General features: G+C 52.7%; 1 protein-coding gene across 1 annotated transcript; it reads right to left on the bottom strand.

The window, feature by feature from the left end:
• Positions 1-488: 488 nt before the first annotated feature.
• On the bottom strand, positions 489-21,146 carry LOC147668311 (outer dense fiber protein 2-like; the record flags this gene model as incomplete). Its single annotated transcript, XM_086948608.1, has 3 exons — positions 489-2,163; positions 19,622-19,747; positions 20,984-21,146. Coding segments are annotated over 3 exons (463 nt in total), but the record flags the coding sequence as incomplete, so codon positions are not given.
• Between the last annotated feature and the right edge of the window lie 532 nt (positions 21,147-21,678).

Raw genomic sequence — 21,678 nt, 5'->3', positions numbered from 1 at the left:
AACCTGGGGGCCACCAAACAAGCCTATTGAACGCCACTGCAGGTGCAGCAAACCATGAACCTAGTCCTTAAGACTATTGCTTAAGGACTGGAAAGAAAGTTGGGTGCAGCAGTTGCAGCCAGGAGAAGAGTGATGCAGGCAATGCAGTGTGGATGATGCTTGAACACTGGGAATGACCTGAAGAGCATCACATGAAGCAGTCATAACAAGTACTGGGAGAGAAAGAGGTGTGTGGGAGGCAGTGTAACTGCATGCAGGAACAGCTCTACAGAGGTCTAACTATGGACAGCACAAGCAAACGTTTGCAGTTTTGGGACTGGCGGGCTTTTAAAGAGCTGTGTTATTTACAGAGCTCACAGAGATTTTAGTTCATCGTTGTTGCACAAGACAGCTTCCCAACCACTGGTTTATGGCCAGGATATCTCAGGAGTCTGGAAAAGAGCGTAGTGGAACTGCAGCAAAAAAAGAGACAAACGAAAAACAGATTTCAAAACTGAAATTGTTTATTAGCACCTTTCATATTTTTAATTCATACAAACACAACTCATAAATACTGATTCAAACATTCAATCATAGGAAATATACTCGTTATCAACCCTTCATCGAGGGTTGTCGAGATCATAAATAGAAAACCATACAAAATGCTTAAAAGTGAATTTGTCGGCGAAGTACTGAAATGCTAAATTCTGTATACTGCTCCACACTCTCAACGTGGAAAAGTTGATGTTTTACCTCTCGCTGTGTTCATCATGGGGCAAGGAAGGGACAACTGCAAGTTGAGTTCAGGGGATAGGAGGGGAGAGAGGAGGCTGCCTCGGGGGTCGGATGTGCTCATCTTGGGTCTGTGGAGAGGCTCTCGCTTCTTGCTCTGAGGAGGTGATTTGGAGCTGGGAGGGAACAGGCCTCTGATATTCTGACTGTTGTTCATGGGGAACAGACAGCATCTTACGTGGACATATGTTTTCTTAATGGGAATGGGCGTTTCTATGTTCCTGCTAGTTCCTTATAGGAATAAGATCGCGCCACATGTTCTTCTGAGGAGATGAGACCATACTGCTCCATATGTGGTGCTGTGTTATTTACGAAACTCAGAAGATGTGTCACGTGATGTGGTGTATTCTTTTCGTGGATGAAATAGGGTGTTGTATGGGGCCGCTTGATCGCCAGAGTGCAGTGACTGACCAATGTACCTTCAGATACATATCAATCGTAACAACATGGAAGTCCTCAACACATGAACTTGCCCTGACGTTTCAGGCGGGGTCAACGGTAGGAATGAAGGACTAGGCCTGTGGCAGAGTGGGCAGCAGATAGACTAAGAAGTGGTCACCGGCATCTGAACTTGGCATCTCCTCCAGTGGCCAAGCATTGATGCCCCTCAAGAGCAGAGCATGCTCAAGGGTTCACGTGTCCATTTCCTTGAGCAGGTTTATTTCATGGACACTGGAATCACACGTCTTCTAGCTTCCAGTCTGTATGTCTCTATAATGGTTCTTACCTGATGCTGGTCAGACCAGCCATGGGAATCCAGGAAAGGAGATATGAAAGGACCACCTTCGCTTCCAAGCAGATACCAGACGAAGATGCAAGCTGTTGTAAAAACACAAGGCCAAAAGAGCAGAGGACAAAGAGACCATACCAGAAGTGCAGTGGACGATAAGTACCCTGGAGTGTAGATACCAGAACTGAACCCGTAGGCTGCATGGTGGAAGACTCTTAAATGCGAGAAGTCACGTGTGCTGTTTTTTGGAAAATTTCAGATCTTTAAAAAAATTAAAAACCTGCTGTCCTGGAGATAAAACACAAACCTTTTGCACCTGGGCACAGGAGAATACCGCCAGGCTGCACGCCTGTCCTGCTGCCATTCCGGCTCTATATCCACGTACAGAACCACAAGTTGGCCACCAATGGACGCTTTGATTGACCAGCCATTGTACAGAATATCCACAATGCACCACGTCTGAGCATAAAAATGCGGCCCATAAATTCCTACAGTGGGGTTCGGGGCCGAACTGGAGAGCTGGACAGTGAGGTATCCCCAAAGACATTTGCGTAGGAAGATTTGAGGAACTGGACGTAGTTCTGCATACTGCGGTTGGTGCTCTCCGACTGCTCTAAGCGGTCCTTCATGTCCTGCAAGCGGCTCTGGAACCGGCGCTCAGCCTAGAGGTAGAAAGAAGCAGAGAGCTGAGCCAGTGAAAGAAGAGAATCTTTCATACCAAGTTTCCAACCCACAGAGTGGGAAAACATGTCGCACACTAAGGAACATCCCTATGAAATACAAATGCTGATCACGAAGTACTCGCAGAGAGTTACTTCAACTAGGGTGCTCACACCACCAGAAAGAGAAGCCAAACACAAGATCTCCATTAACAAGACTGTGCAGAGGTAAGTGAGAAATCGCAGAAGAGGGGCCTGAGCTTAGGTGAAGAAAATAGTTTTAAACAAATGGCTTTAAGCAGTGGTTCTTATCCTGTGATCCATGTACCCTTGGGCTCCGTGACCACTACTTAGGGGGTCTTCCATGATGTTTTAGAAAATTAAATAATATTAGCTAAATAATAAAGTCTAAATAAAATTGTGTTTGGAAAATATGTAAAATATTTTAGCATTTTATTTGGTTAATATTTTTGTATACTGTTTTTTACAGTTAAAATCATAGTAATTGCTGAGGCTGGGGCCTCCTGCTCCCACTAATACCTCTGTGGGGGTTCCCAGGTTCCAGTAATGAGTTAGTGGGGTCAGCAGAAGTCATACATTAAGAACCACTGGTCTAAAGGATTGGAGGTATACATGCCACAGGGCGAGAAGGCTTGACCGAATGTGAAAATAGAATTGGCAAAGAAAGGGGGTGCTGTGGTACTGCAGAATATTCCAGAAGACAATGGCCAGTCTGGAATGCAGATAGGACAGCACAACCAAAGAAGAACCACACCTGGCACTGCTCACACAGCCAGCCGAGAGTAGGAGAGCATGCAACATTGATTGATGCTACGAGCCGGTCAGAGGGATCCTAGCCACTCGCTCGACTCGCGCTGTGCTCTGCGCCCTCCGCGCATTATTTTAATGTTTTAAATACATTTGTTTATGCCTAACCTTTTTTGTTGTGCAGGGTTCTCTTTTACTGCGCGCTGGGCAGTATTATTCTCCGCATCTGCTATTCGCTGCCTATTACCGACAGTCGTCCTCGCAGGAGATCAATTCCCGCCGGGACGCGCTGTTGGCCGCCATCTTGGGTGAGGAGGGTGAGTAGGTGAGCGGTGCAGCGCTCGGCCCCTCACGACCTCAGCCCTAAAAACTATTGTGACACGACCCACAATTGATTGATGCTACGAGCCGGTCAGTGGGATCCTAGCCACTCGCTCGACTCGCGCTGTGCTCTGCGCCCTCCGCGCATTATTTTAATGTTTTAAATACATTTGTTTATGCCTAACCTTTTTTTGTTGTGCAGGGTTCTCTTTTACTGCGCGCTGGGCAGTATTATTCTCCACATCTGCTATTCGCTGCCTATTACCGACAGTCGTCCTCGCAGGAGATCAATTCTCGCCGGGACGCGCTGTTGGCCGCCATCTTGGGTGAGGAGGGTGAGTAGGTGAGCGGTGCAGCGCTCGGCCCCTCACGACCTCAGCCCCATAAAAACTATTGTGACACGACCCACAATTGATTGATGCTACGAGCCGGTCAGTGGGATCCTAGCCACTCGCTCGACTCGCGCTGTGCTCTGCGCCCTCCGCGCATTATTTTAATGTTTTAAATACATTTGTTTATGCCTAACCTTTTTTTGTTGTGCAGGGTTCTCTTTAACTGCGCGCTGGGCAGTATTATTCTCCGCATCTGCTATTCGCTGCCTATTACCGACAGTCGTCCTCGCAGGAGATCAATTCCCGCCGGGACGCGCTGTTGGCCGCCATCTTGGGTGAGGAGGGTGAGTAGGTGAGCGGTGCAGCGCTCGGCCCCTCACGACCTCAGCCCCATAAAAACTATTGTGACACGACCCACAATTGATTGATGCTACGAGCCGGTCAGTGGGATCCTAGCCACTCGCTCGACTCGCGCTGTGCTCTGCGCCCTCCGCGCATTATTTTAATGTTTTAAATACATTTGTTTATGGCTAACCTTTTTTTGTTGTGCAGGGTTCTCTTTTACTGCGCGCTGGGCAGTATTATTCTCCGCATCTGCTATTCGCTGCCTATTACCGACAGTCGTCCTCGCAGGAGATCAATTCCCGCCGGGACGCGCTGTTGGCCGCCATCTTGGGTGAGGAGAGTGAGTAGGTGAGCGGTGCAGCGCTCGGCCCCTCACGACCTCAGCCCCATAAAAACTATTGTGACACGACCCACAATTGATTGATGCTACGAGCCGGTCAGTGGGATCCTAGCCACTCGCTCGACTCGCGCTGTGCTCTGCGCCCTCCGCGCATTATTTTAATGTTTTAAATACATTTGTTTATGCCTAACCTTTTTTTGTTGTGCAGGGTTCTCTTTTACTGCGCGCTGGGCAGTATTATTCTCCGCATCTGCTATTCGCTGCCTATTACCGACAGTCGTCCTCGCAGGAGATCAATTCCCGCCGGGACGCGCTGTTGGCCGCCATCTTGGGTGAGGAGGGTGAGTAGGTGAGCGGTGCAGCGCTCGGCCCCTCACGACCTCTGCCCCATAAAAACTATTGTGACACGACCCACAATTGATTGATGCTACGAGCCGGTCAGTGGGATCCTAGCCACTCGCTCGACTCGCGCTGTGCTCTGCGCCCTCCGCGCATTATTTTAATGTTTTAAATACATTTGTTTATGGCTAACCTTTTTTTGTTGTGCAGGGTTCTCTTTTACTGCGCGCTGGGCAGTATTATTCTCCGCATCTGTTATTCGCTGCCTATTACCGACAGTCGTCCTCGCAGGAGATCAATTCCCGCCGGGACGCGCTGTTGGCCGCCATCTTGGGTGAGGAGGGTGAGTAGGTGAGCGGTGCAGCGCTCGGCCCCTCACGACCTCAGCCCCATAAAAACTATTGTGACACGACCCACAATTGATTGATGCTACGAGCCGGTCAGTGGGTTCCTAGCCACTCGCTCGACTCGCGCTGTGCTCTGCGCCCTCCGCGCATTATTTTAATGTTTTAAATACATTTGTTTATGCCTAACCTTTATTTGTTGTGCAGGGTTCTCTTTTACTGCGCGCTGGGCAGTATTATTCTCCGCATCTGCTATTCGCTGCCTATTACCGACAGTCGTCCTCGCAGGAGATCAATTCCCGCCGGGACGCGCTGTTGGCCGCCATCTTGGGTGAGGAGGGTGAGTAGGTGAGCGGTGCAGCGCTCGGCCCCTCACGACCTCAGCCCCATAAAAACTATTGTGACACGACCCACAATTGATTGATGCTACGAGCCGGTCAGTGGGATCCTAGCCACTCGCTCGACTCGCGCTGTGCTCTGCGCCCTCCGCGCATTATTTTAATGTTTTAAATACATTTGTTTATGCCTAACCTTTTTTTGTTGTGCAGGGTTCTCTTTTACTGCGCGCTGGGCAGTATTATTCTCCGCATCTGCTATTCGCTGCCTATTACCGACAGTCGTCCTCGCAGGAGATCAATTCCCGCTGGGACGCGCTGTTGGCCGCCATCTTGGGTGAGGAGGGTGAGTAGGTGAGCGGTGCAGCGCTCGGCCCCTCACGACCTCAGCCCCATAAAAACTATTGTGGCACGACCCACAATTGATTGATGCTACGAGCCGGTCAGTGGGATCCTAGCCACTCGCTCGACTCGCGCTGTGCTCTGCGCCCTCCGCGCATTATTTTAATGTTTTAAATACATTTGTTTATGCCTAACCTTTTTTTGTTGTGCAGGGTTCTCTTTTACTGCGCGCTGGGCAGTATTATTCTCCGCATCTGCTATTCTCTGCCTATTACAGACAGTCGTCCTCGCAGGAGATCAATTCCCGCTGGGACGCGCTGTTGGCCGCCATCTTGGGTGAGGAGGGTGAGTAGGTGAGCGGTGCAGCGCTCGGCCCCTCACGACCTCAGCCCCATAAAATGGCGCCCCTTTGCAGGGAGCGCAGCGGACGGGTGCAGCGGGCACGCCGTCAGCGCGCCGAAGTCGCGCCTAAGTCCAGCCCGTCTGCGCCCGTCCGCGGCCGGACGGGCCCAGGGGCCAGGGACACTGCCACTGCCATCTTTTACTCTCCCTCTACCCTCATGAGCTTGCAATCCTCTGCTAGTCCCCTACCGTTTGATACCTGGACTCGGATCTCGTCACTTGGAATTGCAGGAAACTTCCCCCCCGACTTGGGGCCGGATTTACCTACTTCACCTGCCCTCTCCGAGTCACAGATCCGTTTACTAAATTTAAATACTCGCTCTCTCGTCAGACACCAAACTGACATCTTTCATCTACTCATGACTGAGAGGCCAGATGTTCTCTTATTATCTGGGACCATGCTTACCGACGACTCCCTCCCTGACATCCGGGCAGCTTTACCCCAGATTACTATCTGCTGAATACTAATCGCCCGGGGGGCCGGGGTTGAGGGGGGTGGCAGCGGTAATCCGTAAGAATTTAAAGATCATTGCCACTGCCTCTATGACTCTCTCTGAAGTGGATAACCTGGTTCTCAGTCTGGGGGCTGAGGCGGGTGCAATTACCCTTATGGTACTCTATCGCCCCCCTCACCCCATGCCCTCCTTCCCTTCATCTTTTATTGAACAGCTTGCTAACCTCGCTACCTCCTCCCCTCGCATAGCCATTGTAGGTGACTTCAATTACTGGTTCCAGCACAAGGATGCTGGTCCCCATGCCACTGAACTGTTCAAAGCTCTTTCGAGCTTGAACTTCACTCAATTAGTTAAGTCCCCCACTCACAGTGGCGGTCACATCCTTGACCACATCTGGGTCCACGGGGTCAAATCCTCCTGCCCGCTCACCACACCCTGTGTGTGGTCTGATCATTTTCTGATTGACACCACAATTTCGGTTGTTGGCCACATTAGGATCCCCCCGTGGGAGGGCGGCACCGCCCGTAAGTGGCGGGCCGCTGACTCCTTTAAATTGTTATCCCACCTGTCACAAACCCGCCCCCTTTTCTCCAACGACATCGGCACTGACGAGCTAGATGGCCACATCTCTGACTGGCTTACGTCAGCTAGCGATATCTTCGCTCCCTTAACTAAGTTTCCCCGATCCCGACATTGTAACTCCCACAAATGGTTCAATCCCCAACTTAAAGCCCTACATTTGGAACTCCGCCAATTAGAGCGCAAGTGGAGGAGAGACTACTGCTCGTCAAGCAGAGATATCTACGTGGCCGCCCGCAACAAGTACAAAACAGCCATCTCTGCAGCCAAAAAAGCCTATGCCTCAGAGAGAATTTTATTAGCCCCTTGTAAGTCGAAGGAAATCTTCAAAGTCCTCGACGAATTCACCTCTGACCCTAGGACGCTCCCGACTCAGCCCCCCACACAGGAATCCTGCTATGCGCTCAGTACCTTTTTTATACAGAAAATTGTTATGATTAAGGACACTATCCCGGTCACCCTCCCTGGCGCTGACTCTGTCTCTCTCCCTCACAATGCTCTTTCCTTCACACAGTTCCCTCATTTAGATCCTGCATCCCTGGCCACACTGGCCGTCCGCATTAAGTCTGGATCCCCAGACGACCGCTGTCCACCTTCCATACTCCGGGACATCTGCCACTCCTTACCCGACTGCATCCTTCCCTTGCTGAACTCCTCTCTCTCCTCCAGTACGGTGCCCATCTCTTTCAAGGAGGCTGTTGGACTTGGCCCTTATGGCAGGTTCACCCCTAGACTTTTTGCTTGTAATGGTGACCTGGTGATGGTGATTTTTGGGTTCTGCGCACTTTCACTGTGTCCCAGTGGAAAGTGCGTGCGCACTCTGAGTGCATGTGATGAGATAGGCCTGCCCTCCCATAGGAATGCATGGGGAATGTATGTGTCCCTGGTAGTTCCTGATGCGTGGGGTGTACAGGTTCGAATCTGATATGTGCGAACTCGTGAGAGTGAATGCTTCGCAATGGTGTGTGTTGCATGAGTGTGTCATATGTAGAAATGCCATTTCCAGGAGTTGATTTACAAAAGGGGGTGGTGATGAACAGAGTGTCTGAATTGAGCAGACCACTCTTACCCAGTCCAAAGATCAGGGCTTGATCCATCACCGTTATTTATCTCACTGCCCCATCCCAGCTCAGAACCTGGCTATATGCAAATCAGTCTGTCCCTGGCCCAGTGCATCATGGGAACAGGGCAGACTAAACTACCAAGCCAATTCTTTACCAGAAAGGAGCCAAGCTACCGAGGACCGGTTTCTGGCATTTCAGCCTCTTCGGCCCGGCTTGCTTGAATCCTGATGGAGCAGTGAGAAAGGGACTCATGTCTGAGTATACCCTGCCACACCTATAGTGGCCAAAATCGATTTACAAAAGGGGGTGGTGGTTCCCATGATGCACTTGGCCAGGGTCAGACTAATTTGCATATAGCCAAGTTCTGAGCTGGGATGGTGCAGTGAGCTAAAAAACGGTGATGGATCAAGCCCTGATCTTTGGACTGGGTAAGAGTGGTCTGCTTAATTCAGACGCTCTGTTCATCACCACCCCCTTTTCTGAATCATTTTTGTCCACCATAAGCGTGGAAGGGTATACTCAGATGTGAGTCCCTAGCTCATTGCACCATCAGGATTCAAGCAAGCCGGGCCGAAGACGGCTGAAATGCCAGAAACCGGTCCCCGGTAGCTTGTTTCCTTCCCAGTATAAGAATTGGCTTGGTAGTTTGGTCTGCCCTGTTCCCATGATGCACTGGGCCAGGGTCAGACTAATTTGCATATAGCCAAGTTCTGAGCTGGGATGGTGCAGTGAGCTAAAAAACGGTGATGGATCAAGCCCTGATCTTTGGACTGGGTAAGAGTGGTCTGCTTAATTCAGACGCTCTGTTCATCACCACCCCCTTTTCTGAATCATTTCCAGGAGTTGGCATATTAGTGTAAAATATGCCTGGCGTGTGATTGGCTGGAGCAGGCTGGTGAGCCTGGCTCCAGGAAGGCTGGATGGGTCTGCCCGGTGGTGAGTGGGAGATTAGCATGAGTGATGTGTGGGAGGAGTGTACCTGTGTCCTGGATGGGCTGGGTTTTCCCCACACAATGCTGGCTCCGCCCCCCTGTGGTGTGACTGATGTCCCTAGCCCTGCCAGTGAAAGAAAGGGGTGGTTGGGCCATCAAGGGTACTCAAGTACCAGCTGCGACTGGGTCTGCCCCCACCCTGTGCCAGAACAAAGGATTTGGTGTATAAAAATGGGGCTGTGTCCCCACTGAATCTGTTCTCTTCCAGGATCCTGAGGGGGCTGTTGCTGCTGTCGCTGGGCCAGAGGACCGCCACCTGGAGAGTCTCCCTGCCTGGGCCCAGCCCTGCCCCCTGCCTGCCTAGGAGGACTTTTGCTGGGCTTGTTGGCCCCTAGCGCCTGGGAGCGCTTTTTGATTGCCTTTTAGCGCCTAAGAGCGCTTTATTTTGCTTGTAGCGCTTGGGAGCGCTGTGGTCACCCCTCTAGCGCTGGGAGCGCTTGTGTGCACAGCCGGTGCCCACCCGGCATTTGCCTGCTTTAAAGTGCCGATTTTTGGCTGAGCGAGTGCCCACCTCGCTTTATATTTTAATCGGAAGCCGGTGCCCACCCGGCATTGCCCCGGTTTATTTAATCATCGCAAACGAGCCGGTGCCCACCCGGCATTTGCTTTCTTTGTCTCCCCGCCGGGCCGCCGCGCTGCCTGCGACGACCCGGAAGTGATTGTCAGGCCAGCCAATCGCTGCACGGCCCAGGGGGAAGGACCGGAAGTCCCGCCCCACCGCAGCCGCGAGACGAGGAAGGAAGCGGACTGCTGGTTCCCCCGGGGCTCCAGAGTGTAGGGAGAGCCCCGGAAGTTCTGCTGCTCTCCAGGGAGGCCGGGAGCCCACTCCGCCTCCCAGGACACCCCCGCCGCAGAGGAGAAGACTCGAGGGAGGCACCGCAGCTCCGGAGAGCCCGAGGAGCAGGAGCTCTCCCCCCCGCAGACAGCCGGTGAGTGGAGCTGACCGGGAGGAGGGGGTGTGAGGCCGAAGCCCCGTGGTAGTGTGTGGCAAGAGAGGGAGGGCGTCGGGACACATTGCCGGTGTCCGCCCCCCCCCCCCCCCCCAAGTAGCCTGATCTTCGCCCCTGGGGCATCCTCGTGTGACGAGCCCCGGGAGGCTCGAGGGGGCATCAAATTGTCTTGAGTCCAGGAGGGACTCCAACGAGGGGCGCATCCTTATTCTTGAGCCCAGAGAGGCTCCCCCGCCCAGTGAGGCGACCTTCCTTCGTTCTGCGAGCCCAGAGAGGCTCTGAGGGTGCCATTTGTATTCAGAGCCCAGAGGGGCTGCATTGCTTCGTTTTGAGCCCTGAGAGGCTCAGGGGCATAATTGATATTCAGAGCCCAGTGAGGCTCTTGAGAGACAGTCAGTTGGGCAGAGCCTGCGAAGCTCCCACATTGGCCCCATTGTTGTTCTTGAGCCAGAGAGGCTCCAACGTTGCCCTAACTTTCCCTGCACCAGTTGCCCAGCACTTTGTGGGCAACTGCCACGTTTAGGCCCCCTGACATTGGGACACAGGGACTGTCACAGGTGGTGACTTAAGTGAGTTTTGCGCCACTGTGTTTTTGCTTACACCTCTGAATGTATTGCGATGCATCATGTGTTTTCCCTCCTTACACCTCTGAATGAATGTTAGGCATTGCATCATGTGTTATGTTCTTACACCCCTACAGGTATTGTGATACATAGGTGGTTGTTTTCTCCCTAGTACAGGTGGTGCTAGTGACGTCCTGGTTACCAGTGATTACTGGTTGTGTGTTCTATTTTTATATTTTGTGCTAATGTAATTTTACATTCTAAGTGCTATTTCTGAAAGTGTTACTTCTGATTCCTGACAGTGGTCCAAGTGGCCCTGTCTTGTAATATCCCCTGTAAATTCTGCCCGTGCCTATGGCACATTGTAAAGTGTGTGTTTTATCTAATGTGTTTTGGTGTAATATAAAGGCTATTTTTACATAACCTTGTGTGGAGTTTCCTTGGTGGTGGGCCTTGGGTGTTGTTGCTGGGGTGCGTGCACAAATACTTAACTCGCATCGCCTCCAAGTTTAGCCTTGCTGCTCGCGCCACGTTACCTAGAGGGTGAGCTGGGGTTATCTTGGCGTGTAACTCCCTTGCCCTGACCTTAGGAATGGTGATCCCTGACTGTCCTTGACGCGAGTCTTGGCCAGCCAGGGTCCCGTTTCTAACATTGGACGCAGCGGTGAGGATAGGGATTTGTGTTTGCGCTGTACCACAGTGGCGACAGGCCACACTACAAAACTCTGCATTTTAGATGACAACATTTTAGGGGATTATTGTTTTTGAAGTTCCATTATTTTCTTCTCCAAAAGGTATCATTGTGCAATTGTGTTCAGTACATTTGTTCCCCTGCCCCGCGCCCAGAGTTTGGTACCTGTGTCACATGTGGTCAGGTTGTGGAATCAGGGGTGGTAGAAACTGCCTTACCAGTCCGAGGGGGGGTTGTGTGTGAATGAATGGTGTGTGGCACTAGACAAGTGAGTGTGAGTTCTCTGGGGTAGAGAACTTGCTGAACCTTTGTGAATTGTGTACTCCTGTGTAAGCTCAGACCCCTAGGTTCCCTGTGTAATCTTTTCACCAGAACGTCCGCCAGAATGGAGCCTGCTTTTGATTTCTGTGATCTGTTTGGATACAGTATGGGAGAGTTGGTAAGGTTCTGTAAAGAGAGAGACATAGGAGTGGATGAGTCAGACACTCAGTCCGAACTTAGGAGCAGCCTGATCCTATGGCAAAAGGGGCAGTGAGGAAATGGCCCGGGCCGCACACCAGGAGGGTGGTGGGTCTGTGGGGAGCCCTGAATATTCAGAAGAGGAGGAAGAATATGACAGCACCTGGACGCCAGTAGAGAGTAGAGACCCCATAGATAGGGAGTCCCTTGCTGGGTCCAGCGTAGGAGGCAGCGCCTCATCCCTTTCCCTGTCCCCAGAGGAGCTGGAAGATAGGAGGAGAGAAAGGGAGCACCAGCTGGCTTTAGAGAAGCTCAAGTTAGAGCATGCCCAGGCTATGGCACAGCTGGGCGTTAGAAAGCAACAGCTGGAGGTTAAGAAGCAACAGCTAGAGACTGAGAGGGTCTTAGCGCAGGAAAGGATAGAGGAGGCTGAGAGGGCCTCCACCAGAGGCAAAGTAGCTCTGGAGGGTAGACTATCCCCTGCGCGCAGTGTTGCTTGACTGGATTCCCCGGGGAGGGTTGAGTCCAGTGGTGGCAGCTATATAGAGCCCAGTGCGAGCAGTCCCACTCCCAGTTCCCCCAGTCTGGTACCTGTTTCCCCAGAGGAGGAGTTAAGGTTGAAATTCAGGGGCAGTAGGAAGCTGCCTCACCAGTCGTGGGAGGAGTTTGAGGATGAATGTTGTGGGACACTGTTTGATTGGGTGCAGGTTCACACGAGAGATGATTTTGAAGTCTTGTTTGATCTGATTGTCAAAGAGCACCTGCTCAGTTGTTGTTCTCCAGGGTTGCGCACACACCTGTTGGGGTGTGGATTGTCTGACGCATGTGAGCTTGCAGATGAAGCAGACCACTGGGAGAGGGCCAGGGGTTCTTTAGAGTCCCTAGTGAGTGAGTCCAACAGTAGTGGTATAGGTATCTTCCAGCCCAGCGTGGTGGAAGAGGCTCAGTGTAGCCCAGCTAGGTCCCAGTATAGTGAGAAGGGTGGAGGGGCTGACTACCTGGCTCAGTGGAGCAGGAGTCAGTGGGAGGCTAAGAGTCCCCAGAGGCCCGAAGCCCTATCTCAAAACCTGGGTGGTTTCTTGAGGGAACACCAGGTTAGGGACCTAGGCTGTCCTGTTAGTACACTTGAGGAGGATCTCCTAGTGTCTAGGGAACCTGGAGCGTCTGTAACTAGAGCTCCAGTGGTTCCAGTGTCCGGCAGTGCTACTCCAGGAGGGAGTGCACAGAAGTCCGAAGTGAGGAGTGATTGGGGGATGAGTTTTCCAGTGGATGCACCAGTGGACCAGGGACTAGCCAGTTGGGCTAGATCTTCTTGGGGGGACCCGGGTGGCGCCACTTCTGGTCTGGGGGATCTTTGCGCACTGTCAGGTGGACAGGAGATCTGCGCCAGGCAGACAGTCACACGACACATGGGTCATGTGTCAGCCTCAGGGGGATTGCGTGTGAGTCCTCAGAAGTCCTGGAGTGCCAGGCAATTGTTCCACCAAAGGTTTTAGACCGGAGGTTGGGAGGCCAGGTTCAGCCTGACCTGAAGGGTAGGACGACTGTAACCAGTGTCCTGACCGGTTCTTCTTCCAGAGGAACTTCTCCAGTTGGGAGAGGGCAGACCTCTGGAAGGGGGTGCAGAGGGTGGGAGAGCCCACCTCTGACCCCGGCGCAACCTGAGGGGTTAAACCCTGGGTTGGAGTGGCGTTGTAAGGGTACCCCTCGCAGGAGGAGGAGGAACCCTAGAAGAAGAGGTAGGGGGAGGAGAGCCTTCCCTGAGACTCCTGGTCCGCCTGAGGTTGTAGACCAAAGGCTGGTGAACCAGTGGCAGTCTAGTCCTGTCTTGCAGACAGGGAGAGTGGAGAATGGCTACTATGTGCCAGGGGTTACTACCCCCCGCTCTGCGAATTGGCAAGGACCGGTGGCACCTGGGTGGCCCAGGGCCTGGTCCTGGCCGCGGACAGCTTGGGAGTACCAGTGGGGTAGCCCAGTTGGTCCAGACAGTGGGTTGAGAAGGAATCCCATGGGTTCACCGTGGCGTAGAACAGGAGGGTGTCCCTGCAGTTGCGGGCCCGCGTCCAGGTTCTATCGCCCCAAGCAGGGAAGTCCATCACGGTGGTGATTGTTCTCCCCTGCGTTTTGGCTGGAAGGGGGTTGTGTTGGACTTGGCCCTTATGGCAGGTTCACCCCTAGACTTTTTGCTTGTAATGGTGACCTGGTGATGGTGATTTTTGGGTTCTGCGCACTTTCACTGTGTCCCAGTGGAAAGTGCGTGCGCACTCTGAGTGCATGTGATGAGATAGGCCTGCCCTCCCTTAGCAATGCATGGGGAATGTATGTGTCCCTGGTAGTTCCTGATGCGTGGGGTGTACAGGTTCGAATCTGATATGTGCGAACTCGTGAGAGTGAATGCTTCGCAATGGTGTGTGTTGCATGAGTGTGTCATATGTAGAAATGCCATTTCCAGGAGTTGGCATATTAGTGTAAAATATGCCTGGCGTGTGATTGGCTGGAGCAGGCTGGTGAGCCTGGCTCCAGGAAGGCTGGATGGGTCTGCCCGGTGGTGAGTGGGAGATTAGCATGAGTGATGTGTGGGAGGAGTGTACCTGTGTCCTGGATGGGCTGGGTTTTCCCCACACAATGCTGGCTCCGCCCCCCTGTGGTGTGACTGATATCCCTAGCCCTGCCAGTGAAAGAAAGGGGTGGTTGGGCCATCAAGGGTACTCAAGTACCAGCTGCGACTGGGTCTGCCCCCACCCTGTGCCAGAACAAAGGATTTGGTGTATAAAAATGGGGCTGTGTCCCCACTGAATCTGTTCTCTTCCAGGATCCTGAGGGGGCTGTTGCTGCTGTCGCTGGGCCAGAGGACCGCCACTTGGAGAGTCTCCCTGCCTGGAGACCCAGTGTGCTGGCTCTTGGCCCAGCCCTGCCCCCTGCCTGCCTAGGAGGACTTTTGCTGGGCTTGTTGGCCCCTAGCGCCTGGGAGCGCTTTTTGATTGCCTTTTAGCGCCTAAGAGCGCTTTATTTTGCTTGTAGCGCTTGGGAGCGCTGTGGTCACCCCTCTAGCGCTGGGAGCGCTTGTGTGCACAGCCGGTGCCCACCCGGCATTTGCCTGCTTTAAAGTGCCGATTTTTGGCTGAGCGAGTGCCCACCTCGCTTTATATTTTAATCGGAAGCCGGTGCCCACCCGGCATTGCCCCGGTTTATTTAATCATCGCAAACGAGCCGGTGCCCACCCGGCATTTGCTTTCTTTGTCTCCCCGCCGGGCCGCCGCGCTGCCTGCGACGACCCGGAAGTGATTGTCAGGCCAGCCAATCGCTGCACGGCCCAGGGGGAAGGACCGGAAGTCCCGCCCCACCGCAGCCGCGAGACGAGGAAGGAAGCGGACTGCTGGTTCCCCCGGGGCTCCAGAGTGTAGGGAGAGCCCCGGAAGTTCTGCTGCTCTCCAGGGAGGCCGGGAGCCCACTCCGCCTCCCAGGACACCCCCGCCGCAGAGGAGAAGACTCGAGGGAGGCACCGCAGCTCCGGAGAGCCCGAGGAGCAGGAGCTCTCCCCCCCGCAGACAGCCGGTGAGTGGAGCTGACCGGGAGGAGGGGGTGTGAGGCCGAAGCCCCGTGGTAGTGTGTGGCAAGAGAGGGAGGGCGTCGGGACACATTGCCGGTGTCCGCCCCCCCCCCCCCCCCCCACCCCCCCCCAAGTAGCCTGATCTTCGCCCCTGGGGCATTCTCGTGTGACGAGCCCCGGGAGGCTCGAGGGGGCATCAAATTGTCTTGAGTCCAGGAGGGACTCCAACGAGGGGCGCATCCTTATTCTTGAGCCCAGAGAGGCTCCCCCGCCCAGTGAGGCGACCTTCCTTCGTTCTGCGAGCCCAGAGAGGCTCTGAGGGTGCCATTTGTATTCAGAGCCCAGAGGGGCTGCATTGCTTCGTTTTGAGCCCTGAGAGGCTCAGGGGCATAATTGATATTCAGAGCCCAGTGAGGCTCTTGAGAGACAGTCAGTTGGGCAGAGCCTGCGAAGCTCCCACATTGGCCCCATTGTTGTTCTTGAGCCAGAGAGGCTCCAACGTTGCCCTAACTTTCCCTGCACCAGTTGCCCAGCACTTTGTGGGCAACTGCCACGTTTAGGCCCCCTGACATTGGGACACAGGGACTGTCACAGGTGGTGACTTAAGTGAGTTTTGCGCCACTGTGTTTTTGCTTACACCTCTGAATGTATTGCGATGCATCATGTGTTTTCCCTCCTTACACCTCTGAATGAATGTTAGGCATTGCATCATGTGTTATGTTCTTACACCCCTACAGGTATTGTGATACATAGGTGGTTGTTTTCTCCCTAGTACAGGTGGTGCTAGTGAGGTCCTGGTTACCAGTGATTACTGGTTGTGTGTTCTATTTTTATATTTTGTGCTAATGTAATTTTACATTCTAAGTGCTATTTCTGAAAGTGTTACTTCTGATTCCTGACAGTGGTCAAGGTGGCCCTGTCTTGTAATATCCCCTGTAAATTCTGTCCGTGCCTATGGCACATTGTAAAGTGTGTGTTTTATCTAATGTGTTTTGATGTAATACAAAGGCTATTTTTACATAACCTTGTGTGGAGTTTCCTTGGTGGTGGGCCTTGGGTGTTGTTGCTGGGGTGTGTGCACAAATACTTAACTCGCATCGCCTCCAAGTTTAGCCTTGCTGCTCGCGCCACGTTACCTAGAGGGTGAGCTGGGGTTATCTTGGCCTGTAACTCCCTTGCCCTGACCTTAGGAATGGTGATCCCTGACTGTCCTTGACGCGAGTCTTGGCCAGCCAGGGTCCCGTTTCTAACAGAGGCCGTTTTGGTGCCTCTGTTGAAGAAGCCTGGCGCTGACCCCGCTGTCCTGGCGAACTATCGTCCTATCTCCCTCTTGCTCTTCTTTTCTAAAATCTTGGAAGCTCACGTCACCGCCTGTCTCTCACAGTTCATCGAGAGCTCCAACTTTCTCGAGGCCAACCAGTCCGGCTTTAGACCCGGCCACTCTACGGAGGCTGTGATCTTGGCCGTGTTGGATGCCCTGAGAGACGGCGCCGACAAGGGCACCCCCCAGGCCTTGGTACTTTTAGATCTGTCGGCCGCCTTCGACACGGTGGACCACAACATCCTTCTCCACCGTGTCGAGCAGGCCGGCATCCAGGGCCTGGCGCTGGCATGGGTCAGATCCTTCCTGACCGGGAGGTCTCAGACCCTCAGCTTGGGCACTTTCAGGGCTCCTAAGGAGCACTCGCCCTGTGGGGTCCCCCAGGGCTCCTCCTTATCCCCTCTTCTCTTTAACCTCTATCTTCGATCTCTTCTCTTTTCTCTGAGGCAGTGGGACGTCACCGTCTTCAACTACGCGGACGACCTGCAACTCATCTTTCCTCTTAACTCCCCTTCTGCTATCCCTAATTTCCAGGCAGCCATGTCCCATATCCTCCAGTGGATGTGCCAGAACCAACTAAAACTGAACCCCGGGAAGACGGAGCTCCTTCTCCCTGGCAGGAGCTCTGCCCACTGGGGTCTGCACTTCTGGCCAGCAGAACTTTGCCCCCCCCCCCCTATCCCTGTGGCCTCGGTGAAAAGTCTCGGGGTCACTATTGACTCCGGCCTATCCCTTGGGCCCCAGGTGGGGACCGTGGTGGTCTCCTGCATGCACCAGTTGCGTAGGATCAGGAAGGTGGCTTATCTCCTCACACCTGAAGCCTTGCTGCAAGTCATCATGGCCCTTGTCCTCTCCCGCTTGGACTTTTCGAACTCCATCTATTACGGTCTGCCTAAATCATCCCTCCTCAGACTGCAAATTGTTCAAAACCAAGCGGCGAGACTGGCCTTCGGGATCCCGAAATGGCAATCTGCAAAACCCCTCCTTATCAAATTGCACTGGCTCCCTGTCATCTTGAGGGCAGCCTTTAAGATCGGCTGCCTCACTTTCAAATCTCTATCTGGCCCTTGCCCCACTTTCCTGAAATCCCTCATCAGGCCCTATTGTCCCTCACGCAATCTCAGATCATCCTACCTTCACCTTCTGGTTGTCCCTTCCATCAAACTCTGTAGATCTGGAGGTCGGAGATTCGCATACCTGGCCCCCAAACTCTGGAACTCCTTTCCCTCCTCAGTCAAAACCTCCAACTCTCTTATCCAATTCCGTAAATCCCTAAAAACCTGGCTTTTCCCACAACCCAGCTAAGTTCCTCTGTCCCCTCTGCATCTGATCAGCGCCAGGAAACCCACGGTGACAGTGCGCTCTACAAGCACTCCTTAACATAACATAACATAACAGAATAAGGGGCAAAACTACAACTGTACCCTCACACTGCTCACGCCACCAGCAAGGTGTGTGAGAGCATGCAAGGGAGGTGGGGGCAGAACTACAACTGTACCCTCACACTGCTCACGCCACCAGCAAGGTGTGTGAGAGCATGCAACGGAGGTGGAGGCAGAACTACAACTGTACCCTCACACTGCTCACGCCACCAGCAAGGTGTGTGAGAGCATGCAAGGGAGGTGGGGGCAGAACTACAACTGTACCCTCACACTGCTCACGCCACCAGCAAGGAGTACGAAAGCATTTCCCATGCCTCCAGTAAGGAGGGAGGTGCACACGGAGGCTCACTGCAATATGGGAGCAAGTAGAGGTAAGCAGTGACCCTATACCTACATCCTAAAGTAGTGCAAGCATCCGAATGATGTCCGACAGAGGACAAGCCTTTTTTTATGGCTATCTGGTGGGATGGTTGCACGGAGGAGCAAGGCCTCTTTACGTTAGCTTGTGCAACACTAGCAGGTTTGGGGGTTTTAAGACAAATGACCACATAAATTGGTCAGGTGCTGCTCAGACGACAACGGAATGTCAGCAAGAAAGAACTGGTGTGCAGCAGACCCTGGTATTTTGAGGATGGAGTCTGTTCTGTGGAAAGTTGAATAGATGTGCTAGTCTTCACATTATCTTTACTGCAAAGTAAATGAAATGGTTTTTGTTTCACAAGTCTGCCCCTTAAAACCACCCCAAACAATCACAATGGAATAGAGTGCGTGTAGAAAGAAGGGCCAGGCAACAAGTCAAGCTTCAGGCTGGATGATCCCTGGGGCAGGGGGAGAGCGGAACGGGGTGTTGGGGTGTGGGGCGGGGGGAGAGTGGAACAGGGTGTGGGGGGGGGTTGGGGCGGGGGAGAGCGGAACGGGGTGTGGGGGTGTGGGGCGGGGGAGAGTGGAACAGGGGGCGGGGGAGAGTGGAACAGGGTGTTGGGGTGTGGTGCTTCAGGCTGGATGATCTCGGGCGCGCGGATGGCGTCACAGAATGCCAGCGTGTCATTAAGGACCAACAGCCCCCCACACAGCTCCAGACCAGGACAATGCCAAAACGATGACCTTTACTGGAGCTCAAGGCCCCAAGAGGCTCCGGACTGCTCTACAAGGTTTAAAACGTTTCTGCCTCAGGAGCAAATGGCTCAACCGGCTAAACCTAATGTCATTTCTGCAACAGATCCCCAACTGTACCTAAAGATCTAATCTTCTCTCGAGTCCATGCTACGGAATGCTAATTTAAAGGCGGCCAGTCTTTTGCAGCTAATGACTGGTGGGATATTTACTCAGATCTTGAGAATAAGAGATCTGGTACCAAAAGACTGCTTTGGTCACACCCTCGCATGCCCTTCTTGTGCAGTGGCCATCAAAGCCGGCCTTGACCCTACCTCTTGCACGTAAAACCCCTCTCACAGCCCTTTTTCCATGACCCTGCTCACAGACTGCCTCTTTCACATCCTCATGTGACCCCCCCAGGGTTCACACTCTCACATGGTCCACCTCATACATTCCTCCATTGGGGCCCCCCACCCATGCTTTCAAACTCACATCCTCTTTGCTGCGCCGCAGCTGGTTGAGTTCAGTCTTCGTTCTGCTCAGTTGGGTCTCCAGATCAAGCACTTTGGATGTGGTCGTTCGCTCCTTGGATGACGCTCGCTCTCTGGTCTGATCTACCTGAGGACACAAGAAAACAAATGTGTTCATACCCATATCATGCCACAAGCATGCAAACAAACTACAGACTATGGAAACAAATACGTTTGCATGTTCCTAGCGGCTGAACTCAAGTCATGAATGTCATCCCCGGAAAATGACCAAATCACTGTGCTTCAGTTTCCTGATCTGCCAGAACAAGGTATGCGCAAGTGCAGGCCTACACGTAACCCGGCAACGAAAGACCCGCCATCCGGAACAGGCCTGCACTACCCCTCGAGGCACACAAATGGAAGCCAGGAACGTAAACATGTGCCAGGCTGCTTATGACACCCACATGCACACTCTGCCAGTAGGAAACAAGTTTGCAAACTGCTGTCCACATGCCCCCACAGTGCAATATCAGCGGATTCCGATTGGAATGGTGGTCTGCCTTTTTGGTAGACTCTACTAGAGGAACTGGTCTGAGTCTTGTGGTCAATGTACGAATGGCTCACAACAAAACATCCCTTCCACTTCCGTGTTGAATGTGGGCTGCGCCTGGTCAGATAGCAGGAGCACTGCCCCTTCAAGAGTAGGCTACACATCCTCTGACCCAGCTGGGAGGATGGTTTCTGGCCATGAAGTACTCCGTGTTGGATATGGCTTCATATAGACACTATCACTGTGTCTGGATATTGTGCATGATGTTACATGACAAGTGCTTCACCTTCTGTCGCTGCCCAAGAAACAGGATGTGAATCCTCACACCTCCATTGGTGAGCAGTATCTTCCTATACATTCCCCCCTCTGTGGGTTATGACATTCGCATAGGCGCTTTTAGTGTGCACGGCACATGCTATTACACAACATGAGTGCTTCACCATCGGTCCCGCTGTGTGAGTGTGTGTGTGTGTGTGTGGGTGAGGATGGTGTGATCGGCCCCCATATTCCAGTCACTGAGGGCTCTGGGATGAGCTTAAGACCCTCTCATTGTGTCATGGTGCAGTACATGCTGCCCCAGCATGAGTTATGTGAGGTGCCCATGTCAGGCAGGATATGCATTTCATTCATTCTTGTGGGTAAAAGGCACCAGCTCACATTCTTCCCACCATCCAGTTTTGGCAGCCGAACTAGCTTCTGCCCCCTCTTTCTTGGTGTAGAACAGGTTGTCAGAGAGAAGACGCAGGTTGAAGTCTAACGAGCTGCATTCGATAATTCGTGATAGGCTGTATAACGGCCTTTATGAAAGAGCATCACCCACACCATGTCGCTCACCTGTCGCTTGGCGTCCTGGATGGCAGCTTCCAGCTGCCGAGCCAAGGAAGCACATTCTCGCGTCTTCTCTTCCAGCCGCACCTGGTTCTGGTGGATTGACTCCTCACGTTTGGCTACTATTTGAACCAGATCTCTGTTCTGGGCACCGGCTTCATCCAGTTTCCTAAAATTGGAAAAGACGTTTGGAAGGTCATGGGTCAACCCTTGATCCCCTGCACCAGAGTCATGCCTCACCTCTCCCAGCGACGGAAAAAGAACTGGGGTCTCCGTGAGACATTAAACTTCTACTTCATACCCTAGCGATATTGGGGTCTAAGTATGATATTTAACCCCCTTTGAGGTTCAGGATTTCAAATGCTAAAATATTATTTTAAAGTTTTTGTGTCTGAGTGATGTTTAACCTTCCCCTCATGGGTCATTATGATATGAGAGTAAAATACAACCTCTCCACCAAAACCAATGAGATCTGTGTGCAATTTAGGATTTCTTCACCAAACACAGAGGGGTGTGATATTTAACATCGTCTCCATACACTAGAAGCGTTGAAGTCCATGCACTTTACTCTTCCCCTTTGCTCCAGTGTGTAGGGTCTGTGTGATATTTAACTTACCTTACTTCAGAGGCACTAAGGTCTCTGTGTGGTGTTTAACCTCTCCCCTCTACTCCAGGTTCTGGGTTTCTGTGTGATATGTAAC

This window comes from Lissotriton vulgaris, unplaced genomic scaffold (genome assembly GCF_964263255.1).
Source record: "Lissotriton vulgaris unplaced genomic scaffold, aLisVul1.2 SCAFFOLD_726, whole genome shotgun sequence".
In the NCBI taxonomy this organism is placed as follows: Eukaryota; Metazoa; Chordata; class Amphibia; order Caudata; family Salamandridae; genus Lissotriton; species Lissotriton vulgaris.
Note: the sequence above shows the minus strand (reverse complement) of the source record. Positions and strands in the feature narration are given on the sequence as shown.